The following is a 24270-nucleotide window of genomic DNA, read 5'->3' as shown; positions in this document are numbered from 1 at the left end:
AGACCATTTCATGAAGATTTGGGCGAAATGTTCTAGTATTTTTATTAAATTTTAATTTATTTATTTTGTTATATAGTGTTGGAGTGCACTTAGAAATGATAAATTAAAAAATGATTATTTTTCAATTTTTTCCATGGCCCCTTGAAAAAGGCTCATGGCCCACTAGGGGGCCATGGTCCCCAGGTTGGGAACCTCTGCTCAACCACAAAAACGTTAGGGTGTGTAACATCATTTAAAAAAAATAGCCGGGCATACGGTGCACCATAATATACACTACAACTTCTCACATCCGCCTTTCCCTTGAACAGTAGCACAACAATGCTTTATCTCCACTCTTGTGGCATTCCCTCAGCATCTTATGTATTTTGACAAAGTTGCATCATCAATAACTCCCAGTTCTCATCTTGCTTTTAACATCTACTAACCTAATCACCAACTCGTTGGAACATCGCAGAATCCATAGATCCCCATTTCTCTGCCAAACCATCCATAAAAACTATCCTTCTCTAAATTATCTCTACCACTTTGAGGTGCACAAGCACAGATTAATCTTATTAATCCTCTTCTTGCAACAATCCATGTGGTATTAAATAAATCTGTTAACATAGTCAAGCACAAATAACAAGTGTGCATGGGTGTGACACGCACGGTCAGTTTGTTTGTTTGTTTATTGGCCGCTGCAAAAAATATGTACAATAAATCAAAACACAATGTACAGTAAAACTGTTGAAAAGTTTACAATAAAAAAAAAAACGAGTAAAAAATGATGGTAGCATCACAGCAGCGGGAGGCTGCGAAGTGACCGTTCAAGGTCTTCAAGTCAAGCAGCCACCCTTAACTCATCAATGATAATTATAATTGAATAATTGAGACAAAGAGATAATAATACATAAATAACGGTGAAGCTGTCCAAGAAGATAAGAAATCAAAAAAACTGATTAGTAGGTTAATTTAGCATTTGTTTAATATGAGTCAATAATTTTCTTTTTGTACATTCTTTTAAAAGTTGTGAATGAGGATTTGCAAATTTCATCTGATATATTATTCCAAATTTTTGCGCCAGAGTATTTTATTGAGCGTTGTAGTTTTGTGGTTGTGTATCGATAATAACAGTAATCTAGGTTGGTCGAGTTTCGAGTTGAAAAGTTGTGAATTTGGTTACATTTTTTAAAGTAGATTTGAAAAGTGTCGGGTAATAAATTAAAACTAAACTGATACATAAACTTAGCAATTTCAAAGCTGTATAATACAGATCTTTTAACTTTAGGATATTTAGTTGTTTATAAAAGGGTGTGACATGGTCAGCCCATTTGCCTTTCACAACAGCTTTGACTGCCTTATTTTGCAAAACACCAAGCTTTCCAATATGTGTTTTGTATGACGACCCCCAAATTGTCAGTCCGTATATTAGGTAAGGATGCACAAGAGAATAGTAAAGCTGAAGCATAGCTTTGGTAGATAAACAATGTTTTAATTTAGAGAGTATGCCAACAGATTTGGAGAGTTTGGAAGATAGAGCATCAATATGAGGAAGAAAAGATAGATTTTTGTCAATTAAGATACCAAGGTATTTAGCAGTGTGAACATTTTTTAGTTGGGTATTGCCGTAAAATACTTCAACATTAGTTGATTTTTGGTTGGTCTTGGGTGCAATTATTAAAAAGTTAAACTTAGAAGCATTTATCGTAAGTGAATTGGCTATGATCCAACGTTTGATTCCTTTCAGTTCAAGATTAATTAAATTTTGAAGACTTAACAAATTATCGGCTTTAATAACAAGACAAGTGTCATCAGCAAATAATCTAGGAACAGAAGAAACACAGTTAGATATATCATTTATATAAAGTAAAAAGAGAAGCGGTCCTAATATGGACCCTTGAGGGACACCAAATTTTATTTCTTTTAATGTAGAATTTTATTGACCAATAGACACAAATTGTTTACGATTTTTCAAGTAGGAAGTAAGTAAGGCATTGGCAACTCCTCGAATTCCATAATGATCAAGTTTATGCAAGAGTTTTTCATGATGAACTGTGTCAAAGGCTTTTTTAAGATCTAGTAAAACAAGTCCAGTCAATTCATTGTTCTGCATTTGCTCGTATGAGGAGGTAATAATGTCTAAAGCAGCATGACTTGTTGAATGGTTGGCACGAAAGCCATACTGAGTAGGCGTTAAGATCGAATGCTTATTTATAAACGACGTCAAACGTTTGAACATTAACTTTTCTAGAATCTTTGAAAAGCATGAGAGTAGAGAAATTGGTCTATAATTATTTGTTTCGAGTTTGCTTCCAGATTTATAAATTGGAATGACTTTAGCAATTTTGAGAACATCTGGAAATATGCCATTCGAAAATGCGTGGTCGAAAAGGATGGATAGAGGCAAGGCTATGATAGTCGAAGAGATTCGAAGGAAATAAGGCGAGATACCATCACTCCCTGCTGATTTATTTAACTTTAGCTGATGTATTTCTTCTATAATTTTGTACACGTCTGGTGGTTCAAGGAAAATAGAAGAGGAAACACGGTTGCTTAAAAAGTCTTTAAAATTATTTGTTTTATCAGTTTCGACTCGTTCTGCGAGGTGGCTTCCGATATTGGCAAAAAAGATGGTACTGCTAATTTGCATACTGCTAATTTGCAAAAAAGGAATTAAAACTCTCAGCTATTATTTTTGGATCGCTTTCCAGTTTATCATCAACGCGAACACAATCAACATTTTGGGTTGTTTTCTTTTTATTGGGCAAAAGAGAATTTATAATACTCCAGATTTTTTTTGGTTTATTACTATTAATGTTTAGTTGGTTTTGAAAATACTGCTTTTTTGCTATACTTTTAATCTCTGTTAGTTTATTTGAGTATTTTTTGTAAATGTATTTTCCTGTTTCGCCTTCTGTTAGAAAGTGAGTTTTGTACATTTTTTGTTTGTTTCGTATGGAAACAAGCAATCCTCGAGTCAGCCAGGGTTTACTTTTTAATTTAGTTTGTCTACGAAAGAGTTGTTTAAGTGGAGCATGTTTATCAACGCTAGTGATTATTTTCACAAAGCGAACAAACTTCAAGTTTAAATTATCAGATGTCAATTCAGACAATACTGGTAGTAATTCAGACATATGATTACTAAGATCATTACAATATAGCTCAAGGTTAAAGTGCCGTTTGTCTCTGACAAAGTAGGCATTTGAACGAGAGCAGTTCTTTAAACCAGAAATAATACAGAATATAGGATAATGGTCCGAGAGGTCACTAGTAATTATACCAGGCAGGATAGCGTTTGAAGTGTTATTTGTTAAAATGTTATCAATAGTTGATGAAAAGGTATCAGTCACTCTGGTTGGTTCAACTATCAGAGGGTACACTCCATTGCTTTCTAGCATGTTTAAATATTCGGTCACACCAGGGAGATTGCAATTAGTGATGTTTATATTAAAGTCCCCAAGAAGATAGTACTTTTCATTCTTTTCGTTCAGAGTGGTTAGGGAATTATTTAGATCTTGAACAAAAGAAGATAAATTAGTTCCTGGGTGTCTATAGAGTGCACCAACTATTAGTTTAGATTGAGTGGTCAAGTTTTTGATACTAATCCATAAGTTTTCACAGTAATTGGAATCGACTTTACAATGATTTAAAACAGAAAAAGAATAACGGTTGGAAATATATATCATGACCCCACCAGCAGAGGTTAACGAGTTTTCATATACAAAGTCGTGACACGCGTGACACACTGTGACACGCACGGTCACAGTTTGCTTACAATTTAGTGCTTACCTGCAGTGGTATCATTGAAAAGTCGTAAGCAATTGAGCCCGGCAACCCGGGTTGAGTATAGAACGCTGCGACGCTCAGCATCAGTGTAAAATGAAGGAACCTAAAAATTAAATCACCATCAATCTTCATGAGGAAATGGAGTTTATTTTTCATCAAATTATAACATCTTCAAAAAAAAATGCCAATCTTACCATGGACCGGAAACCAAAAACCTGGTTACACAGCTACAGTGCTACACATAACACATAGCCTAGTGTAGAATGATGAAACGACCCCCAGCTCCGGCCAAACACTGGCAATTTTTTTCAATTACAGCTTCGGACCAGAGGTGATAGTGGCTCTGAGCCAGAGCCAAAAGTGTTACTGTATAACTGTATATGTGAGCTGTTTGTGTGGCTGTGAAGAAGTTCATGATCTTGGATCAATCTATATATACTTTTTTATTGTGCCAACTGCCACTGCAGTAATGCAAGAAAAGGCTACACAATACACATGTTGCCTGTAACGTTGGTCAACCACATAACGCTCCAAAAAAAGCAAACAAATTTTAAGAATTTTTTATGCGGAGGAGCTCTACACAAATGAACTAACTGCCCGACAAAGCAATTCATTATGTTACAAATGTGGACGCATGGGGCATTATGCTAGAAAATATCGATCTACACACAAACAATCCAGCGGATAAAAGCCGCTGTGTCTGTCTGACTCTGACAAAAAAATCAATTTTTGAGCTATCTACGTGAGTTAAAAGTGGAGAAAATGTAAATTTGTATGTTCTCGTGAATGATTCGTTAGCCAATTGTCTCCTCAATACTGGAGCTAAGCTCAACTACATGGACAGCAAAATTTGTCGTAAGGCAAAAATCGACATTGCCAGTCCCAGCAATCCAGCATAAACATTAAAATGATATTGATTCATCTGTTAAAGGTGCTACTGTAGAAACTCAAGACTGCTGTGCTGCATCAGTGGAGCTACAAGGCAGCAAATACTCCTATGTTGATTTTTCAGTTATGGGATGTAATCCTGGGACGAGAATTCTTACGACAATATGAAACCGTGAGTTTTAATTTTGGAGGTCCAGAGTTACGTTTGCAACTAGGTGTCTTAAAACCAAACCAAAGTGTTGAAACAGTACGGTTGTTTGAGCAAATGACCTCCGACTGTCGACCTATTGCAGCTAATTATTATAAACCAGACCGGTTATTTATTTCTGATCAAATTTCTCAACTGTTCTGTGAGTGTGGACGACATCATTGAGCCTAGCAGATCGCCATGGCGTGCACAAGTGGTGGACTGGTGGTAGTAAAAAAAACAAAAAACGAGAATCATAAAAAGCGTATGTGCAACTGTACGTGGACTATAGTCAAACTTAATAAATTCACTTATTAATTCGCAGTTAGCCAGTCGCATATCCTTTACCCAATATCTAAAGCACTAGGGAATCATTGCGTCATTCAGACAACGGCATTAAATTGTGTACCATGTGGCTCGGCATATCTGGACCAAAACACTTGACGAAGCCGGCCACATCAAAATAAGTATTACAGTGAAGAACTTATTTTGATGTGAAGTCTAAAGAATTGTTGTTTGATATTATGATGACGGTTTGGTGATGAAAAAATACCAAAATGTCATGCTCTGCTTGAGCTTAACAGAAAGTGCAAACGAAATACAAAGTAACATCTACTCACCGACACAACACAATCTTGCACAGGTTTCTTCAAGTTTACTTCCGCAATATTTTTCAACTTTGTCAACAGCATCCCCATAACTTGTTCAACACTGAACACTGTGACTTCTCCACAGTACATGACCTAGAGAAACAAAATATTGTAGCCAACTAATCTGGATGATCTTGACAGACAAACCCCATCAAAGAAACCACGGATCTAAACCAAAACATACATTCAAGTGTTAAACTGTGGAAGCTGAGTTGCTTTACTTCTTTAAAATTGTGTATGATCTTCAAATATAACGTCCTTTTATCAATGCTGTTTTACAAACAGCTGTAATAAAATGATCTATTACATGGGACCCAATATTCGGAATGGCCCGTTTCGGTGAGTCCGTTTCGGTGAGTCCGTTTCGGTGAGTCCGTTTCGGTGAGTCCGATTCGGTGAGTCCGATTCGGTGATTCCGATTCGGTGAGTCCGATTCGGTGAGTCCGATCCCTTAACGGGGGATTTTTTCTTTTTTTTTTTTAAATTATCGGGTACCGTAGCCTAATCATCATTGCCGTTTTAGGGTTAGGGGGTTGGGTTAGAGGTTAGAAACTCACCAAATCAGACTCACCGAATCGGACTCACCGAATAGTAGCAGACCCCCCAATATTATCCCATGCTCAGCAATCACCTAGGTGATGCACTTAACCAGGGGTCACCAAACTACGGCCCGCGGGCTAGAACCTGCCCGCAAACTGCTTTCATCCGGCCTGCCACATGCTGCGGAAATAACAGCTGCACTACAACCGTTAAGGAAAAAAGTTACCAAACTTTTTGTAAAAGACTGATGTTGCTGTTGAGCTACACGCAACCTGCTAATGATTTTTCCATATTGTTTCTTCTTATGACATCTCAGCCTTTGTTGTTCGAAACACCAATGTTTCATCAGTGTAATGTTTTTTCAAGAGCACGATACCATGCAGTGTATCACACCATGGGATAACTTTTCCATCGATTTTCGTCACAACTTTGCTATTCCACTGCTGACTTTGTTATTTATTGTGCTCAATTCAAGTCAATGGAGATTCTAAATAGTTGTATCTCTTGTAGTAGTTGTAGCTCTCGGTAGGCCACGATGGCTGCCGGAAAAAAACACGAGTTTTAAGGCCTGCGTTGAAACTGAGAAACATTCACAAAAGCCCTTCGATATGTTGCATTTTTAAGATGCGAAATGGCCCGTTTCGGTGAGTCCGATTTGGTGAGTCCGATCCCTTAACGGGGGATTTTTTCAAATTTTTTTTTAATTATTGGGTACGGTACCGCAACCTAATTATCATTGCTGTTTAAGGGTTAGGGGTTTGGGGTTAGGAACTCACCAAATCGGACTCACCGAATAGTAGCAGACCCTTTAAGATGATGAATTTTTAAGATAATGTATTCAGACGTTGAATCAATGTACAAATGAACTGTTAGGCTAAATGGGTTCTTGGAACAAATTGAAGGGCTTCTGTGAATGTTTCCCAGTTTCAACGTATCCTAGTCAGCAAAGTTTTCTTTTCTACACGATTTCAACGTTTAGCGACATTAAAACGATGTAAAAACGGCAATTTCTGCTGGTCGGGATAACTAGGCTAGTTACGGTACCCGATAATTTCCTTTCAATCCAAGCTGCAGGCCACACATTTGTTGATCCAAACTAATCATTTTAACTATTCAAAAGTACTAACTTATAGACATTAAACATGATTTTTTTTTGTAACATTTTATTTTTTTTTTTATTTTCCCTTGATTTCTTAAATTTTTCTGAAGGTGTTGCGACCGTGCCACATTTCTTTCAACTCAATAACTTCTTCGGTCACAAGCACGTTTTAACGTTCGCGTTTTGTCGCTTCTACCTTTGCTATGTTGACGTGTATTGTTTTTCATATGATGGTCAGAAATAAAAACAACTCAACTGAACTGACATAACGAATTTTAATTTAATAGTTTAAACATTTTATTTTTATTCCTTTCTGCACGATTTCAACGTTTAACGATGTAATAACGGCAATTATAATTAGGCTACGGTACCCGATAATTCCCCTTCAAAAATAAAATTTCAAAAACTTGCCGAATAGGGCACTCGCCAAGTAGGGAACTTGCTGAATCGGATTAGCCGAATCGGACTCGCTGAATAGTAGCAGACCCTTATTTTTACGTGTTGTTAATTTAGTGAATTGATACTGTGATTTTTTTCTTTCTTTTTTTGTGTATTTTTTTCTTTTTTTGCGTCTTTTGTGTGTTTTTAAACCATATTCAATGTGTATGTTATTTTCATCATTTATCATGAGGTGGCAGCTGACTAAATGAGCAACTGGTCCTTTTGCTACCTCCTATGCCACATGACAGTTTATGGCAGTGCTTCTCAACGGGGGCGGTACCGCCGCCCAAGGGGGGGGGGGGGGCATTTTAATTTTGCAAAGGCGGTGTGATTACCTCAGGTTAAGGGAGGCATTTGATTATTAGGGGGCATTCTGATTCAACCAATCTACCGCCCAGCGTAATGATTTCATCAAAGAAACTGGCACTTTCTCACCAAGCCCAAGATTCACACTGACTACCAGTCGGCCTATACTGTTTTCAATTTCATGCTCGCAAATATATAATATATTTACTTTTTATCAAATACAGTTACTAGTCTCTAAAACCCTTACAGCCTGTTTCACCCTAAAAGGGGGATCATCAAAGGGTCCTCATTCTAATAGAAATATAATTCTATTTGAATAAGGACCTTCTGATAATCCCCCTTTTAAGGTAAAACAGGCTGTAAAAGGGGTTTTAGAGACTAGTAACTAGCCTATATTTGATGTAATTTGCTCTGCTTGGCTTTTTGCTTGGCATTGAGCTCTTTTTGTAGTATTAATAGTAGTTATATATATATTGTTTTATATTCGCTTTTCGTAATTAATCGTTTTTGTTAGGGGGCGGTAACATTTTGCCAGTTCATGAAGAGGGCGTTGGGCCAAAAAAGGTTGAGAAACACTGGTTTATGGCATACAGTATCCCTTACTATTCTTATGTTTGTGTTATATGACAAATAAACTGATTCTAATGTCATTACAGATAGATAATACTCATTAACAGCATTAATAACTCACCAATCTCATCTAAACATTATACATATAGGTTATAGGCACCATAGGCGCCGGGTTTTGAAAATTGCCGGGGGGGGCAAACTTTCTAGCCAACTGATTGCTTACATTCAAAATGCTGATGTTTGTTTGTCGGCATTGATGTTTGTTTGCGTCTATCTGCCATTGTATATCGCCAAGCTTCATAATGTAGGTTCAGGCCTCGAAATTCACGGTGGACATGTCCGTCGTCACAGCATGTGATGTCCGCGGGAAGTACTACCTAGATCGGTCATATTTGTCCGCCGAGAAATAACACAGGAACTAGCGATACAAATCGTCATTGCATAGCACGAACAATTGTTGCAATAATATATTTTCCAGCGCATTCTAGCGCGCATCTAGAAAATGTGAATACTGTATCCCTTAGCTTCCATTCAAGGAGAAAAACTTTCGATTTTTACGTTGCTTCAACGATTGATGACATTGAATCAGCGTAACAAAGGTGAATTCTTCGCTAAGAATCGATAGGAGTACAGGTACTTCTACACTAATCACCTCAATTTAGTTCAAGTTTTACGTCACAATGTCTGGCTTTGATCTCCGAGTAATATAATGATACGGCAAGGTTGGTTACTAAATTAGATTATACGAGTAGGCTATTACAGCAAGATGCAACAAAATTTGTTAAGTTTTGATATTACAGTAAGAAAGAAAAGACCCAAGGAAAATTCACTTTCGCGCACATGACACGCAAAAATAAACTTAAAGAAAAAAGCCTGTGAAATTTTGCACAGCAGAAAATAGTAGCGTTGGTGTAGAAATTTTCCGACTACTGCCCAGAGTATTGTAACGCAATAAGCCATATGACCTCGTTCGGGGGAAATTAATCAGTTATGTGACGTATTGACCAGCTACACGGCGCTTTGACTCTTCAAGCGCAAGTCGTTGGTCTGATGAAAGCCTTTTAGAATGACTTTACTGATTTTTTAAAAAGCCTTCTAAAACCGTAGTTATAGTTCTGAAATGGGGAAGAATTATTATTAAGATAAAGTGATTAAGCATGACGACCGACGGCTAAAACTGGTGTGTCCGCCGTGAGACTTGATTTGTCCGCCGAGATAGCTGCTCAGACCAGACACGTTTGTCCGCCGTCAACAAAAACGAATTTCGAGGCCTGTAGGCTACTTCGAATTACATGCTAGTCACTTTGAACTTTAGCTCTTAATACGCGTAGATACTAAACTGAGCAAACTGCACCTCGTTATTAACACTCCCAAGAAAAAACAAAGCGGAAGAAATCAAGAAAAACGTTTTTCAATCATTGTTACTATGCTTCAACGGCACCATGCTGGCGTTTATCAGCTACAGTACTTTTGTTTCTTTTGTTATCTTAGGAGCAGCGCTCTTGTTGCAACAAGTAGATCTTTTATTTGAGATCGATCCGCAATGAAGGTCAAACTAACGCAAATTTGAACTTACAAACATTTTCTTTAGGATTTTTTTAAAAATAATTTGCGGGGGGGCAGCCACCCCGAGCTAAATTCACGAGGGGGCGCCGCCCCTCCGCCCCCCCCAGAGTCGGCGCCAATGATAGGCACTATAGGTTAGGGCGTTATAGGCAAAGAATTATAGGTTAAAGTTAACAGTGGGCACACTTATGAAAATTATTAAATCAAATGTAGTTATTGCTTTCTAAACCTCTACTTAACTTTTTTGCTTGGCAACAAGCCCATTTTGTAAAACTGTTTTATATACAGTATATAATAATATAATAATCCAGAAAATGATTGCAGCAGTTGCAAATAAAAGTGCTCAATGTTTAAAGGACAGAGCTAATGTAATAATATATAATAACTGCAGATAGTGCACACCGTTTCGACCTTCCGATCTCCTCAGTGCAGTGTTTACACTGGAATGGCCATGAAGGTATCCACCTCCATGTGACACTCTCCCATTTGTGGCACGTAAGCACCAAAAATAGTACTACTGCCAACCCGCCAAAGTGCTCAAACTGCAAGCAGTGAGCCTTGCGCAATGCATAGCAAGGTGCCCCCAGTATATAATAATATAATATCTGGTCCACAAAAAAAGAGATAAAATCAAAGATTTAAAAAGTGTAGGCAATTCAACTATAATAATATATATTTATTGTTTATGATAATTCTTATGAAAAATACTTGTACCAGTAGCCTTATGGCCCAAATAAGCGACTTACAACGATGAAAATCGTGCTTCATGCCAAACACTTAGAATTCCTTCTAGTCAGTTTGGTAGAAGTTCGAGCTCTTTATATCCTACCATTCTTGGGCGGAATGGCCCGATTCGGTGAGTCCGATCCCTTAACGGAGGATTTTTTCAATTTTTTTTTAAATTACCGTAGCCTAATTATCATTGCCGTTTTAGGGTTAGAGGTTAGGAACTCACCGAATCGGACTCACCGAATAGTAGCAGACCCATTCTTGGGATACCACTAAAATTGCAAAAATCGCTAGGTGCCATCTCAAGATGAACGTTATTATAAAAAAATATTGTCATTTTTGAATTCAGCGTTGAAAATCCATTCAGAAGAAGACACCAGCAATTTTTTTCTGCAAAGTTGCCGAAAAACAGGACACCCTAATATACAGTATATAGCCTACTATACTTTTACCTCAACACCAACGCCTCCAGTAGATGGACATTGCACCACTTTGTATGGCAAAGTGGGAATAAGAGTTTGTACAAAGATGTCTTCAAAAGGTCGACCCATCAGACGCTTAAAATTTGATATTGTGTTCATATGATTTGATACAATCTGCAAAAGTTATGTATTAAAATTAAAACAAAAAAAACGATTTTAATCAAATAGAAAGCTACATGTTGTACCTACACCAAAAACGTTTGCGTTAATATACAGGGTGTTTTAGAAAATTTGACGTAATTTGAGACATAGATATCTCAAAAAGTATGTACTCCAAGCCAATGAAACTTGACAAGTACAAGGGTAAACAATAAATTATCAGGGGTCGATCTTAACTTTTTTTTTCAGTAGCCCACCGGACTAGTTGCTTCCCGTTTTCACTAGCCCGCACGATTTTTCACTAGTCCGACCAGTTCACTGACTTTCCACTTGTCTGATGACGTATTAACAATAGCGATAACTACCCAGCTAACACTCAGCATTAGACACTTTGTAGTAACGTTGAATCAGCATTTGATCACGATATATTATACAGACGAAATCGGTTAATAGTATACTGCTTAAACATATCAATCGTTTATTTGAATCGGATAAAAGCACCAGGATTTGCTTCTAGTTTGCATACTTCATTCATTTAATCGTATAATTGTGCCTGTTAGCGAAAAGAGAATGTCTCTTTTTTGCTTCGCATAATTGTCTTCAATGTTCAAAGGCGAAATGAAGCAGAGGGAGACATACGCATGCGATCAAAACAAAGACAAGTGTCTGTAATCCCAGGCCATAAGCTACGGTAATAGACATCGCACTACAAAAAAAACAATTTTCGCACAGCTGGGCTTTATTAAAACAGAAGAGCACACAAAAGGAATAATCACACTTCCCAATAAAGAAGTTTAAATGCTTTTGATGTCATCCGTGGGTGACTGGCTTTCCAAGAAATGGACACGGACAAATTATTTCGGCTTGAGAGGGAAGTGTTGGAAAGCATGTCCAAAAGTTTAAACCAGAAAACGTTGGAGAATTTTTTTTTTAATTGCTGAAAAAAAAACAGCCTACTGTTGTGAAATGCAGTGCATAATTTCATTTGTGCAGTTTCGTTCAGTTGAAGAACATTGCAAATTAATTATTTTACCAGACAGCGCAAAAGACTTGAAAAAAAAACTTTGCGATTTTAAAACAAACAATGAGTGTGAGCCGTGTTTTTCTACCATACCACTATTTTCGTAGGCCACGTTCCATACTCAAAACTACACAGCTGGTACGGAGCTAAAAATAGCACGATTGAATCAAAAACATCAACGTCAAAGTTCGCGTTGTGACATCACAGGTATCGGTGAGATTAAAAGAAGTCCGATTGCCACAGTTTGCAGAAAAATGCTTTGATCGTAAATGCTCTCCCAGTCAGCAAAGCTGGTCTTTTTTACATTGTTTCAACGTCTGCAGATGATAAATCAATGTAAAAGGGACCAGTTTTGCTGGTTGGAAAATACAGCATAGTGCTATGTAACACAGAACTAGTAAACTCTTTAAAGTTTAACCAGAATTGTAAACAGTTGTAGGAAGTATCAGTTGTAATGTGGCGACCGCCGACCTGGCGTGCTCATTACTACCACGTGTCGTGTCTAGCGAAAATGCGAGAAAAAAGTAGTCACGTGCTCAGTTGACCTACTTTGCAGCCTTCTTCATGCAATTTCGCCTCTGGCAAGCAAATTTCTGCAGTATTTCAGAGTGAGAGTGACCTCAGTGACGTCGCCAATCGCCATTTTGTAAACCAACACTTTTCACTAGCGAATATTTTCACTAGCCAATCGGACTAGTACTGCAACATTTCTACTAGTCCGCGCAAATTTTCACTAGCCATTGGCTAGCGGACTACCGCTAAGATCGAACCCTGATTTAAACATATTAAATTTCATGTCAAATTATCAAATCAAATTGTCATATCCATGCTATCAATAGCGCAACACATGTGTTATCGGTTTTCAAAAATATTCACCAAATTTCAACCTGTGCTCCGCCAACAACACGACAAGTCAGTAATCGAGTTTGTCCTAAACTCATTGCAGCATGTCTTCTGTAACAGTCTCCAACGCAGTAGTGATTCTCTGCTTCAGTTCTACTAGGTTTGCGGTAAGAGGGGGTACAGTCGTACTACAATCGTACACTAAACCTTTCACATATCCCAAAAAAAAGAAATCACAGAAAGTCAGGTCATGTCAGGAGCACGAGGGCCATTTTAGCAGCACACTGTCATCATTACCGCCACGTCCAATCCATCTTCCTGGTAGATTCTCATTCAAGTAAGCTCGCATCGAAAGCTTCCAGTGAGGTGGAGCACTGTCCTGCCAGAAAATGAAGTCCTCACCTTCATTTGCACTGAGTTTATCCATAAGCCAGGTATGCACTATGCAGCATGTGCTGACAATCATCGCCATTCACATTAACCTCGAAGAAAAACGGGCCATGAACATGTTTCTTGGAAATTGCACAAAAAACATTCACTTTTGGAGAATCCCTCACATGCTCCACTGTGGCATGGGGGTTCTCTTCACCCCAGCCCAAAGTCGAACATTGTGCCTGATTACTTAACCACTTTGTTTGAAAAGTGGCCTGAAATTGATCACTGAAAACCAGTTTTTCATCAAACTGGTCTTCTTCCAGTTTCTGTTGCATCGCAATACAGAACTGCTTGTAAACGTTTTACCTTGTCGTCTGCTTTTAACACTCGGACGAGTTGCAGCTTGTAGAGTCTTATGTGCAATTCTTTCCTTAGAACACGCCAAACTGTTGTTGCAGGAATTTGAACTTCAAAACTTGCTCTTCTTATGGACTTTGTCGGACTGTTCCCAAGTTTTCTGCAAGTCTTTTCTACTGGGGTTAACTTCCACTCCACCCAGATTCTTTTACTCTGCACAAGCAACCTTCTTGTTCGAACTTTTCATGCCATGTCCATTGTCCAAATCTGCTTTCCATCTGGCCCTTTTCTTCCAAATCGTTGCGCAAATGCATGCTGCACAGTTTTATTCTACTGTGTTCTAGCATACTCCAGTATACAAAAAACTTTTTCTACGCCATTGTATGGCATTTCTACATTTAAAAAGAAAAATGCCTGAAAATTAAAAGATAAAATTTTATGTTGTATCTGTAGGCTACATACAGTACTGTTAAAATTTGAGATCGTATAAACGATAATTGGCAAAGTTACAAGACTGTACAGTGTACAATGATGTCAAATTTTATGAAACACCCTGTATAAAAATGACTTAACACTGATTGACATAACAAACTAACCTAAATTGAGAAAACAGTTGGCACAAAGAAACAAAATCTAAACTGACCTGAGATTTTGCAGCTGAACCTATGCATCGTTCTTTGTTTGTAAGGGACACAATAGATCTGAAATGAAAGAGGTCACTTGATATCATTTCAAACTTAATATAATAAATCATCATTGGATCTAGTGCTACTGATAACAAAATTAAAATATCGAACTTAGATCAAGCGGGCCAAAAAATAACACAGTAGTTTTACCACTGGGTCATTCCATGCCAAGCGTCCTAGACCTATCAGTTTGACCCTCTTCGATTTTGCTCAAACTTGGTCAAAATGTTATTTGGCATAATTTAGCCATGCATTACAAATTTTAGTAGCTCAGTATCTATTACAATTTTGGAAATACAGTATGATTCTTTAAAGTATTAGGTACCCCATAAACTTTTCTGCATTTGTTTTTTGGACCATTTTCAATTAACCTTATTATTTTCCCCAAAGGTTATATAAAGTTTATTTTTGGTAAAATGATTCAATTTTAGCTAGATATTACATGATTGCATTGTCAAAATACAATTAATTTGCATCATAATGAAGTAATCAAGCCTCAAAGTAGCTCTTTTCTTCACCAAAAACAAATTTTGTGCCATATTTGGAAGTATGTAACTTTTTTATGAAAAGTAGGATGGTTATTATATTTATCACGTATGCTCATTCCCTACCAGGCAACCGGTACACGACAACTGGGCGAGACAAAGTGGGCGATACCCACTTGGGCGAGACCAGGTGGGCGACGAGACAAGTGGGCGACGGACCAAGTGGGCGACGAGCCAAGTGGGCGACGGTCAAAGTGGGTGACAGAAGCGAAAGTTTAGTCGTTCGGAAAAAATATGACTTTTAATTTTTACTTTAAAAATAGAGCTGAGTTTCACAAAGCATTGGAAGCAGCATTTTCATTATTTTTTGTAGTCTAGTAATAGCGCTTGCTGTTTGATGTTAATTTGCATTGTGACATCATCTTGACACATTATTTTGCAATTTGCGGCATCAGGGTTTATCGTGAAGCTTAAGAGAAACCTCTCAGAAAAGAGACAAACGAATGGCCAAAGAGTGGTTTAAGTCAGTTATGAACGCTCCCTAACCGTTATCAAAGCTTGTCAGTATAAAATATGACTTTCAATTTTTACTTTAAAATACAATGGTTGATTTGTGGAAAGGAGGCAATGAGAGTTCTCACGCTGAGTTTCACGAAGCATTAGAAGCAACATTTTCATTATTTTTTGTAGTCTAGTAATAGCGCTTGCTGTTTGATGTTAATTTGCATTGTGACATCATCTTGACACATTATTTTGCAATTTGCGGCGTCAGAGTTTATCCTGAAGCTTAAGAGAAACCCCTCAGAAAAGAGACAGACGAATGGCCAAAGAGTGGTTTAAGTCAGTTATGAACGTTCCCTAACCGTTATCAAAGTTTGTCAGTATAAAATATGACTAGGGCCATTTTGTTTATGACCTAAAAATTGAAAAATATGACTTTATTTTTAGAGCATCAAAGTTATGCTAATCTCCGTAGTTAATGATTTGTATGTAAGTTTTTACATGTATTTTAAACAATAACACACTCGAACAACTAACAAAAACTTCTGTTTCACTTGAAAATCACTATAAACATTCCAATGTCTAATGCATGTACCTACCAAACCAGCTACTTAGTAGTTAAGATCTCAGCACTGGCTGACCTAGTGACCTACCGCAAGTGTTTATAATATTCAGAGACTGGATAGTGTGTTGCAAAATAATGTGTCAAGATGATGTCACAATGCAAATTAACATCAAACAGCAAGCGCTATTACTAGACTACAAAAAATAATGAAAATGTTGCTTCCATGGCTTCGTGAAACTCAGCGTGAGAACTGTCATTGCCTCCCTTCCACAAACCAACCATTGTATTTTAAAGTAAAAATTAAAAGTCATATTTTATACTGACAAGCTTTGATAACGGTTAGCAAGCCTTAAAGCAGCCGGCGGCCATGGCCGCTAAGTAGTAAGTAGTGCTTGAATGATCGCCTGTGTAACCTTCTCTGTCGGCCAAGTTTGGCCACCGGTTTCTTCTAGCCAATTATTTAATTTCGCAATAGAATGATCGTGGATTAAATGTCGAAAATATGTAGTATCAAAGAGTGACGCAGAATTAGGTCAGCGCATCATAGTCACTACTGTTGTATTGAATATATCCAGCTGCGATCACCAGCGCTGTAAGTCTTGTTTGCAATTCCCGATGTTTATTTTAACCAAGTGTTAATCCGAAGTGCTAATTTACATTGGTTGGCAATATTGTCGTTTTTATATCGATTCAATGTTGTCGGACATTGAATCCTTGTTAAAAAGGAGAACTAGGTTAGTTGACATCCATGGGTAAAACAAGTGTCTTCATAGTTGAGAACGCTGTGGGTTAGTGACTTCACACCCTCAATGGTGACATCATAACGGAATAAATGGTCAGGTTTTATGAAAGGCGGTATCCAGTTGAAACAATTTACTGAGCTGCAAGCAGTTAAAACAATTTAGGGTCGTTAGATGGTCCTGCAATACCGGATTACAATCCCAATAAAGCATTCAATGCGTGGTACAATGATTCTATTGCAGGACGTCGCCCAGACTTCAACAACGCTAAGTGATCATTTTAGCATTGTTGCAAGTTTAATGCTATTTACTTGTGCTATCGTTATTGTATTTTGGCCTCCAAGCACGCAGATTTGGCCGCCGAGAAGGAGCTCTCGGTAGGCCACGATGGCTGCCGGAAAAAAACACGAGTTTTAAGGCCTGGGTTAGGGAGAGTTCATAACTGACTTCAACCACTCTTTGGCCATTTGTTTGTCTCTTTTCTGAGAGGTTTCTCTTGAGCTTCACGATAAACCCTGACGCCGCAAATTGCAAAATAATGTGTCAAGATGATGTCACAATGCAAATTAACATCAAACAGCAAGCGCTATTACTAGACTACAAAAAATAATGAAAATGTTGCTTCCAATGCTTCGTGAAACTCAGCGAGAGAACTCTCATTGCCTCCCTTCCACAAATCAATCATTGTATATATTTTAAAGTAAAAATTAAACATCACATTTTTTTTTCCGAGCGGTTAAACTTTCGCTTCTGTCGCCCACTTTGGCCGTCGCCCACTTGGCTCGTCGCCCGCTTGGCTCGTCGCCCACTTGGCTCGTCGCCCACTTGGCTCGTCACCCACTTGGCTCGTCGCCCACTTGACTCGTCGCCCACCTGGTCTTGCCCAAGTGGGTATCGCCCACTTTGTCTCGCCCAGTTGTCGTGCACCGCAGGCAACAACTTCACCAAGTTTGATAAGTAACATATATTTATTAGAAAGTTACAATGCATCAAAATATGCAGTATGCACCCTAGCAAAAAAGCCAAAATAACGCCATCTTGTGGTATAAAAATACCCCCGTAAAAAAGTGTTTACAAAATAATCTTTTTAACCATTTGAAGAACATTACCAAAAAAACTTGAGTACAAAGTTTTGAGTCTATTTGTTTAAATAAGAAAGATTGATTATACTTTTATTCAGCGTAGCCTACTTCCTGCTTACTTTTTGTTGCCAGCCCCTCCTTGCGATTTTTTAATTAAATGAAATTTTTATTTGCTATTTATGACGTCATTATTCAACTGCATTTTTATGTTATTTTTTTACGTTGCTCAGCTGTTACAGTAGAAGGAAGGTTAGTATTACAACAGCATTTAAATTGTTAACGGAAAGCTTCAAGTCAGCTTAGAATTATTTTAAACCTAGACTTTGTTTACATTTAATATAGATTATCATTTATTAATGGTTCACACGTTGCCTTTTGAAGGGTTACACTGTACTTTAATAATTTTTTACAATTATTTTTTAATGCTTTTTATTGGTGCTTTTCTAAAGTACTGATGAAGCCGCCTTTACGGCGGCAAAAGCTCTACTAATAAAACATTTGTAGTTACCAAACCTGGTTGTTTTTTTACTGCTTTTTTATTTCATACGTTTGGTTGAAATTTTTTACATGGATCCTACAAAGAATTTATGATTTGCAATTCTCTAAACACCGAGAAGCCAGAACGGAGGTTAAGGGTCTTCAGATACATTTTATTATATTATTATAGCCTGCTTGCGTTGCCGAGTGGTGACAGCGTCTGCGCGACATTCGAAAAGACGTTGGTTCGACACCGCTGTAGAGCACGCGGCTGTGTCTCAGCAAGACACTTGAAGGGATGCCGAAATAATTGGGAGCAGCTGACTCGATAACTGTATAGTTTCTTCGCTGCTTCCAGTCGTCTGTTGTGTGTTTATGTAATCGCCCTGTACTGTATGTTGTCGCAATGGGCGCAAAATAAAACATGTTATTATTATTAGTACATATTATTATTATGTATAAAAATTATACTGGCTATTCGGCAGAGTCACGAAATAACTATCAATTACAATTTTTAAAGTGAATGTCATCTGAGACACCGAGACCTAACCCTGGCACGCCGTCAGCAAGAAGTGGTTGACTTGATCACATCGAAATAAGCTGAGAATCCTGCACAAATGTGTAAATGTTGAAACTGTAAAATAATCTTCTTAATGTGTAAATGTTGAATTTTCCCTTTATGCAGCATTCATTGCAGTAATTCGTTTGTTTGTTTGCAGAACTGAAGATGCTCATTACTATGTAGCGAAATAAATATTCTTTTTAGAACTTTATTTTAATTCTCAACTTATATACAATTTTTAATTAACAATTTTACTTACGGAGTATTTCGATCACTAAATTCATTGGCCACAGTCTCAATCCCTCCTTGTCTTGCAATGGCTGTGTAGCATGATGCATTACCAAGATCATAACCAATTACTGACATTGTAAGCACTTAGGAAAAACTGTCAGCTGAAACCTACAGCCTTAATAAAGTTAAACAGTATATACCTACGGTACAAAATTAGCATATGCATGATAATTGTTATAACTGGTCACAGGCCTCAAAACAAATTTTTTCCGGCGGCCAAACGTGTCCGACTGAAGCAAGCTGGTCGGCGGCCAAACAAGTCTGACTGAAGCAAGCTGGTCGACGGCCAATCACAAGCACATGGCGGCCATTGGAACTTCGACACGCATCAACATACAGTCTTCGAAATTAGCACATTTTTACTTTGGTAGAAGCAAAAAATATACTAGAGTAGTCTATAACGACCGCACTGTTTGATTTGTTGTGATGTAATAATGCCAAAAGTAGCGATAAAGCGAGCTACAAGATACGCACGTCGCATGCTGTTGCAGTAATTCACGTTAAATAACTCACGGGGGAGGAAAGTAAGTTAAGTTTGGGTTGATTCAACGTTGGAGTCAGCACAAATCGATTCAATTTTCCTGGCCGGTTATATTGCGTAACAACAAATGCCCAATAAGAAAGTTACGTTTGTTTTACATTAATTCGACATCTAGCAACGTTGAATTATCATAAAATAACATCAATTGCTCAACCATGTACTGGTAACAAATTAATAGCTCCCTGCGAGAAGATTGTCTCGATTTACATATACACTAACATAATTTCGACACAATTGGGATACTGCAAACAACACAAAGTCTGTTTGATAAAGAACTAGCTGTCAGAATCGAAATCATCAGATGCTGTATCGGAGCAAGAGGTTGTCGCGTCATCACTGGAACGTCACCACGCATCACTGGAACGTTATCAGACACATCAAGAGGCTCATCGTTTGGCTGTAAATCTATACCGTCTTTGCCGTTCGCAATGAAGCGTCCACGTTTTGCGGCTTTCGGGCTTTGATACCAATCCACAGGCCTCTTTTTTTTTCATAGAGATCCATTAGGGTGTTGACTAAGGAACAAATCTATGGCTGTGCCATAACAACTGGGAGGAATGTCTAACCCTAACGTTACAAGCGCTCGTGTGGCCTCGGCATTTTTATTGCCGACGCTAATTTTGAAGAATATATCGCATCAATAAAGTGTATTGTGATGTCACTTGCATCCTGCGGATGTCAGACTTCAGCTGCTTGGTCAATCAATAATGTTAACAATTCAAGCATGAACAGGGTGTATTTTGATTTATCGGATACTTTGACTGCTTTCTAATCCTTTGTGATTATAAGTGGCAAAGTACTTTATTCACAAAGCCGCTTGCGTGAAATTTTCTCGGAACTTCATGGCGGACAAATGCGCCGACACCCAGCGGACAAAATGTCGGTTTTTGTAGGTTAATCGCGGCCATGGTCGCGATTTACCTACTTACCCTTTACTTACCCAATTGACAATAGTTAATGAAAAGACAAACAACTAGAAAATTTTCTAGTTTTGGCTTCAAAGCGAAATTCGGTTGGACACTACAACCAAATATAAAGTACAAATTACTGCTCGAATTGACGCAAACCAAATTTTTTTCTAAAAAAAATTGCGAAAGATAAAATTCAGCCAAAAAAAGCCAAAATTATGTTGGCTTTTTATTAATTTGACAAAAAATCGATGAAACATGAAAAAAAGCCAGAAAAAGCCTAATTTTTCTGGCTTTTTTTATTTAAAAAAAAAGTAGCCAAGCGAGTTGAAAAACAGCCAGATTCTCAAAATCTGGCTTCAAAAAAGCCAAATTGGCAACTCTGGTGACCTGGCGTGCTCACTACTATCCCACCACGTGACGTGTCAAAAATGCAAGAAAAAAGTAGTCACGTGCTCAGTTGACCACTTTGCAGCCTTTTTCGTGTAATTTCGCCTCTGGCAAGCCAATTTCTGCAGTATTTCAGAGTGAGAGTGACGTCGCCAATCGCCATTTTGTAAACCAAAACTTTTCACCGGCGAATATTTTCACTAGCCAATCGGACTAGCACTGCAACATTTCTACTAGTCCGCGCAAATTTTCACTAGCCATTGGCTAGCGGACTACCGCCAAGATCGAACCCTGATCTGCTTTGCAGGGCTGGTTCAATTGTTAAAATCGAAGCAGAATCAAGTACATCACAACTAATTTACTAAAGGCGGACACTTGCATGCTTTTTATCATCATGGTTGACTGATTTCACCCCACTTTTCCACTATATTTTTGGTCGATACCTCCTCCGTGACATCATCGCCTTTTTAACCAGGGCGGGAGCTCGTATACCAGCTCCCAGCTTTGTGCTATTAAACTGCGATCAGCGACTTTTTTTAATTTTTTTTCTCGATTTTTTCAGAGTACGAACTGAGGGTACGAACTAGGTTGCACCCAAGCCCCCCTAGCCCCATGCTGAGTGTGCTACAGCACAGAGTACAAACTGCAAACCAGAATCATCATTCATGATTGACAGGTTACCGGTATCCACTGTGATATCACAGCCATTCAAGGTGTTAAATTGTTTCAACTGATGTCATTTGGCTCAGCGTTGGTTTCAGCTGAGTCAGCTCCAACAAATTGCTAAGAAAATGTATTTGAAATTGTATGAAAGAAGATAACGCAGTCTGATCGATGGATAATTTCAACCATAATAATAAAAAATTATTCCTACTGAATCTACACTGGTCATAATTAGCCCTATTTCAGAATCAACAGAACCCTGACTGCTGACTGAATCACTGAAACTGTGAAACATTTACACTAGCACTCTAGCAGAAGCATGTTTCTTTTGTACTTTTTCAATTCTGGAAGATTCCCCGCACCGCAAGTGTTGTCAACTGCAATTTTTATGAATTGTCAATCATAAAACTTTCTTATGATTCTACTGATGATCCAATAGGATGCGCAAATGTGACAAAACATTTGATATAAAGTAAACAATATGACACCAAATCAAAAAAATCAATTTAATAATATATAGAGCTTTCGCCACACAAGTGTGGCTTTTTCAGTATAATCTTATTCAAATAGAATAAATCAAAAAAAAACTGAAAGCTCTATATCAGCGGTTCTTAAACTGGGGGGCGCGCCCCCCTTGGGGGCGCGAAAGGTTCACAAGGGGGGCGCGAGCGATGTCAAACTATGTGACTAAGTGCATGTGACTAAATGGATTTATTGCCAGGATAAAGCAAAAAAGTCCCAATGCCATTGGATCTCACTGCGTGATTCACCGTGAGGCTCTGGCCTCTAGGACTCTACCAGCTGCAATGAAAGATAAGCTTACAGTAATCATACGAACCGTCAACTTCGTCAAAGCCAGTGCCGTCAATACGAGACTGTTTACCAAGCTGTGCAAGGATATGGATTCGAACCATGAGACTCTCCTCTACCATACATTTGTTGGTTGGTTATCGAAAGGTACGGTAATCAGTTAGCCCGCGTGTATGAAATGAGAGATGATCTGATGCTATTTTTGGAAGCTCATGAGAAGCAAGATCTCCTTCTGCCATTTTCATCAGAGAAGTTTCAGCTGGAGTTGGCATACCTCGTGGACATTTTCGAGGCCCTCAATAACTTAAATCTGCTCTTGCAGGGCAGAAATACTAACCGGATTAATAGCTATGATTCCATTCGAGCATTTGTGGCAAAGCTGGGGTTGTGGCACCGCCGAATACAAATAGGAAATGCAGCTTCATTTACCAACCTAGATACTGCACTTGACAAAAAGCAACTTGAACTGGAAGGTGAGCTTAAGGCTGAAGTGGAGGCTCACCTTCAGCTTTTGAAACAAGAATTCGAACGCTATTTCCCAGACTTGGGTGACACCGACCTTCCAGAATGGAAGATGACAAGAAATCCCTTTCGTGCTAACGAGGACATTCTTCCCGACGGTTTGCAAGAGGAATTCTTGATTATGAAGCATCGAAACAAACTTATTGATTGTGAAGCCGATCTGAAGTGTGCATTATCAGCTACAGTACAAAGCCTCGAATTAAAATTTTGGTTTCCGAAAAACAATTACATCCCTCACATTGATGAAAGCTAAATATAAATTCCTGTAGTCATTACACTTTAATGTTTGCTAATTTTGTAGTTTGGTGGGGCGCAAGTTCGGATGGTACGTCAAAGGGGGGTGCGGCTCAAAAAGTTTAAGAACCCCTGCATAATAAATTGATTTTTTTTTAATTTGGTGCACTATGTTCAGTTTGCTTTTACCGGTATGTTAGTGCAGTGTTTTATTTTATCATTACAGTAGAATTTGCATATAACGGCACCTCTCGGGGATTGCAAAAACTGACGTTATGTAGCCGAATTGACGTTATAGACCAGGGTTGTCCAAAGCCTGGCCCGCGGGCCGCATGCGGCCCGCGACCTCCTTCAATGCGGCCCGCCGCCTCTTCTAGAAAACTTTTAAAAATTACCGTATATCCTCGCATATAAGCCGACCCTAGAAAAACAACCTTAAAATGGTAAATTTATAAAAACCCGCATATAAGTTTTATGTTTAATTTGTAATGAAATGATATCTGTTATGAAAGAGTACCATGTACAACGACACTACAGCACTCTTCATGTCACTGGCTATGATAAATACACTGGTGAGGCGCGGCGAGCCCTACTCAATGATCTCAAATCAAACCTGCTTAAGCGTCAAGAAAACATGTTTCAATTAGTGAAGCCTTCGTCTTCTACAACCATTGCTTCTTATGATGTATCACTTTTGATGGCTAAATCCAAAAAACTTCAATGTATTCAATGCTCCGCTGACTATAACTATATCAGAAGCCGATGACGATTTGCAGCTTGAATTGTGTGACTTGCAAAGTGACCAGTTTTTATTAAGCAAAGCTACACTGCCAATCACTCAATTTTGGCCTCTTCTTTCTGAAGAGCATTATCCTAATTTACGCCGTTTTGGATT

The 24270-nt window shown here is 38.2% G+C and overlaps 1 protein-coding gene across 1 annotated transcript in view; it reads right to left on the bottom strand.

The window, feature by feature from the left end:
• LOC145771935 (heat shock 70 kDa protein 4L-like) overlaps nucleotides 1-19443 on the bottom strand; it is a 55759-nt gene extending 36316 nt beyond the window's left edge. Inside the window, exons 1-5 of the mRNA XM_082583705.1 lie at nucleotides 19276-19443; nucleotides 14562-14619; nucleotides 11194-11337; nucleotides 5461-5583; nucleotides 3769-3868 (exon numbers count right to left, since the gene is read on the bottom strand). Of these exons, the coding sequence (XP_082439831.1) occupies nucleotides 3769-3868; nucleotides 5461-5583; nucleotides 11194-11337; nucleotides 14562-14619; nucleotides 19276-19382 (532 nt within the window). The 5' untranslated portion in view covers nucleotides 19383-19443. The remainder of the gene's footprint in view (nucleotides 1-3768; nucleotides 3869-5460; nucleotides 5584-11193; nucleotides 11338-14561; nucleotides 14620-19275) is intronic.
• Between the last annotated feature and the right edge of the window lie 4827 nt (nucleotides 19444-24270).

Source organism: Aplidium turbinatum, chromosome 6, assembly GCF_918807975.1.
Source record: "Aplidium turbinatum chromosome 6, kaAplTurb1.1, whole genome shotgun sequence".
Classification (NCBI taxonomy): Eukaryota; Metazoa; Chordata; class Ascidiacea; order Aplousobranchia; family Polyclinidae; genus Aplidium; species Aplidium turbinatum.
The sequence above is the reverse complement of the archived record's forward strand: the minus strand, read 5'-3'. Positions and strand labels throughout refer to the sequence as shown.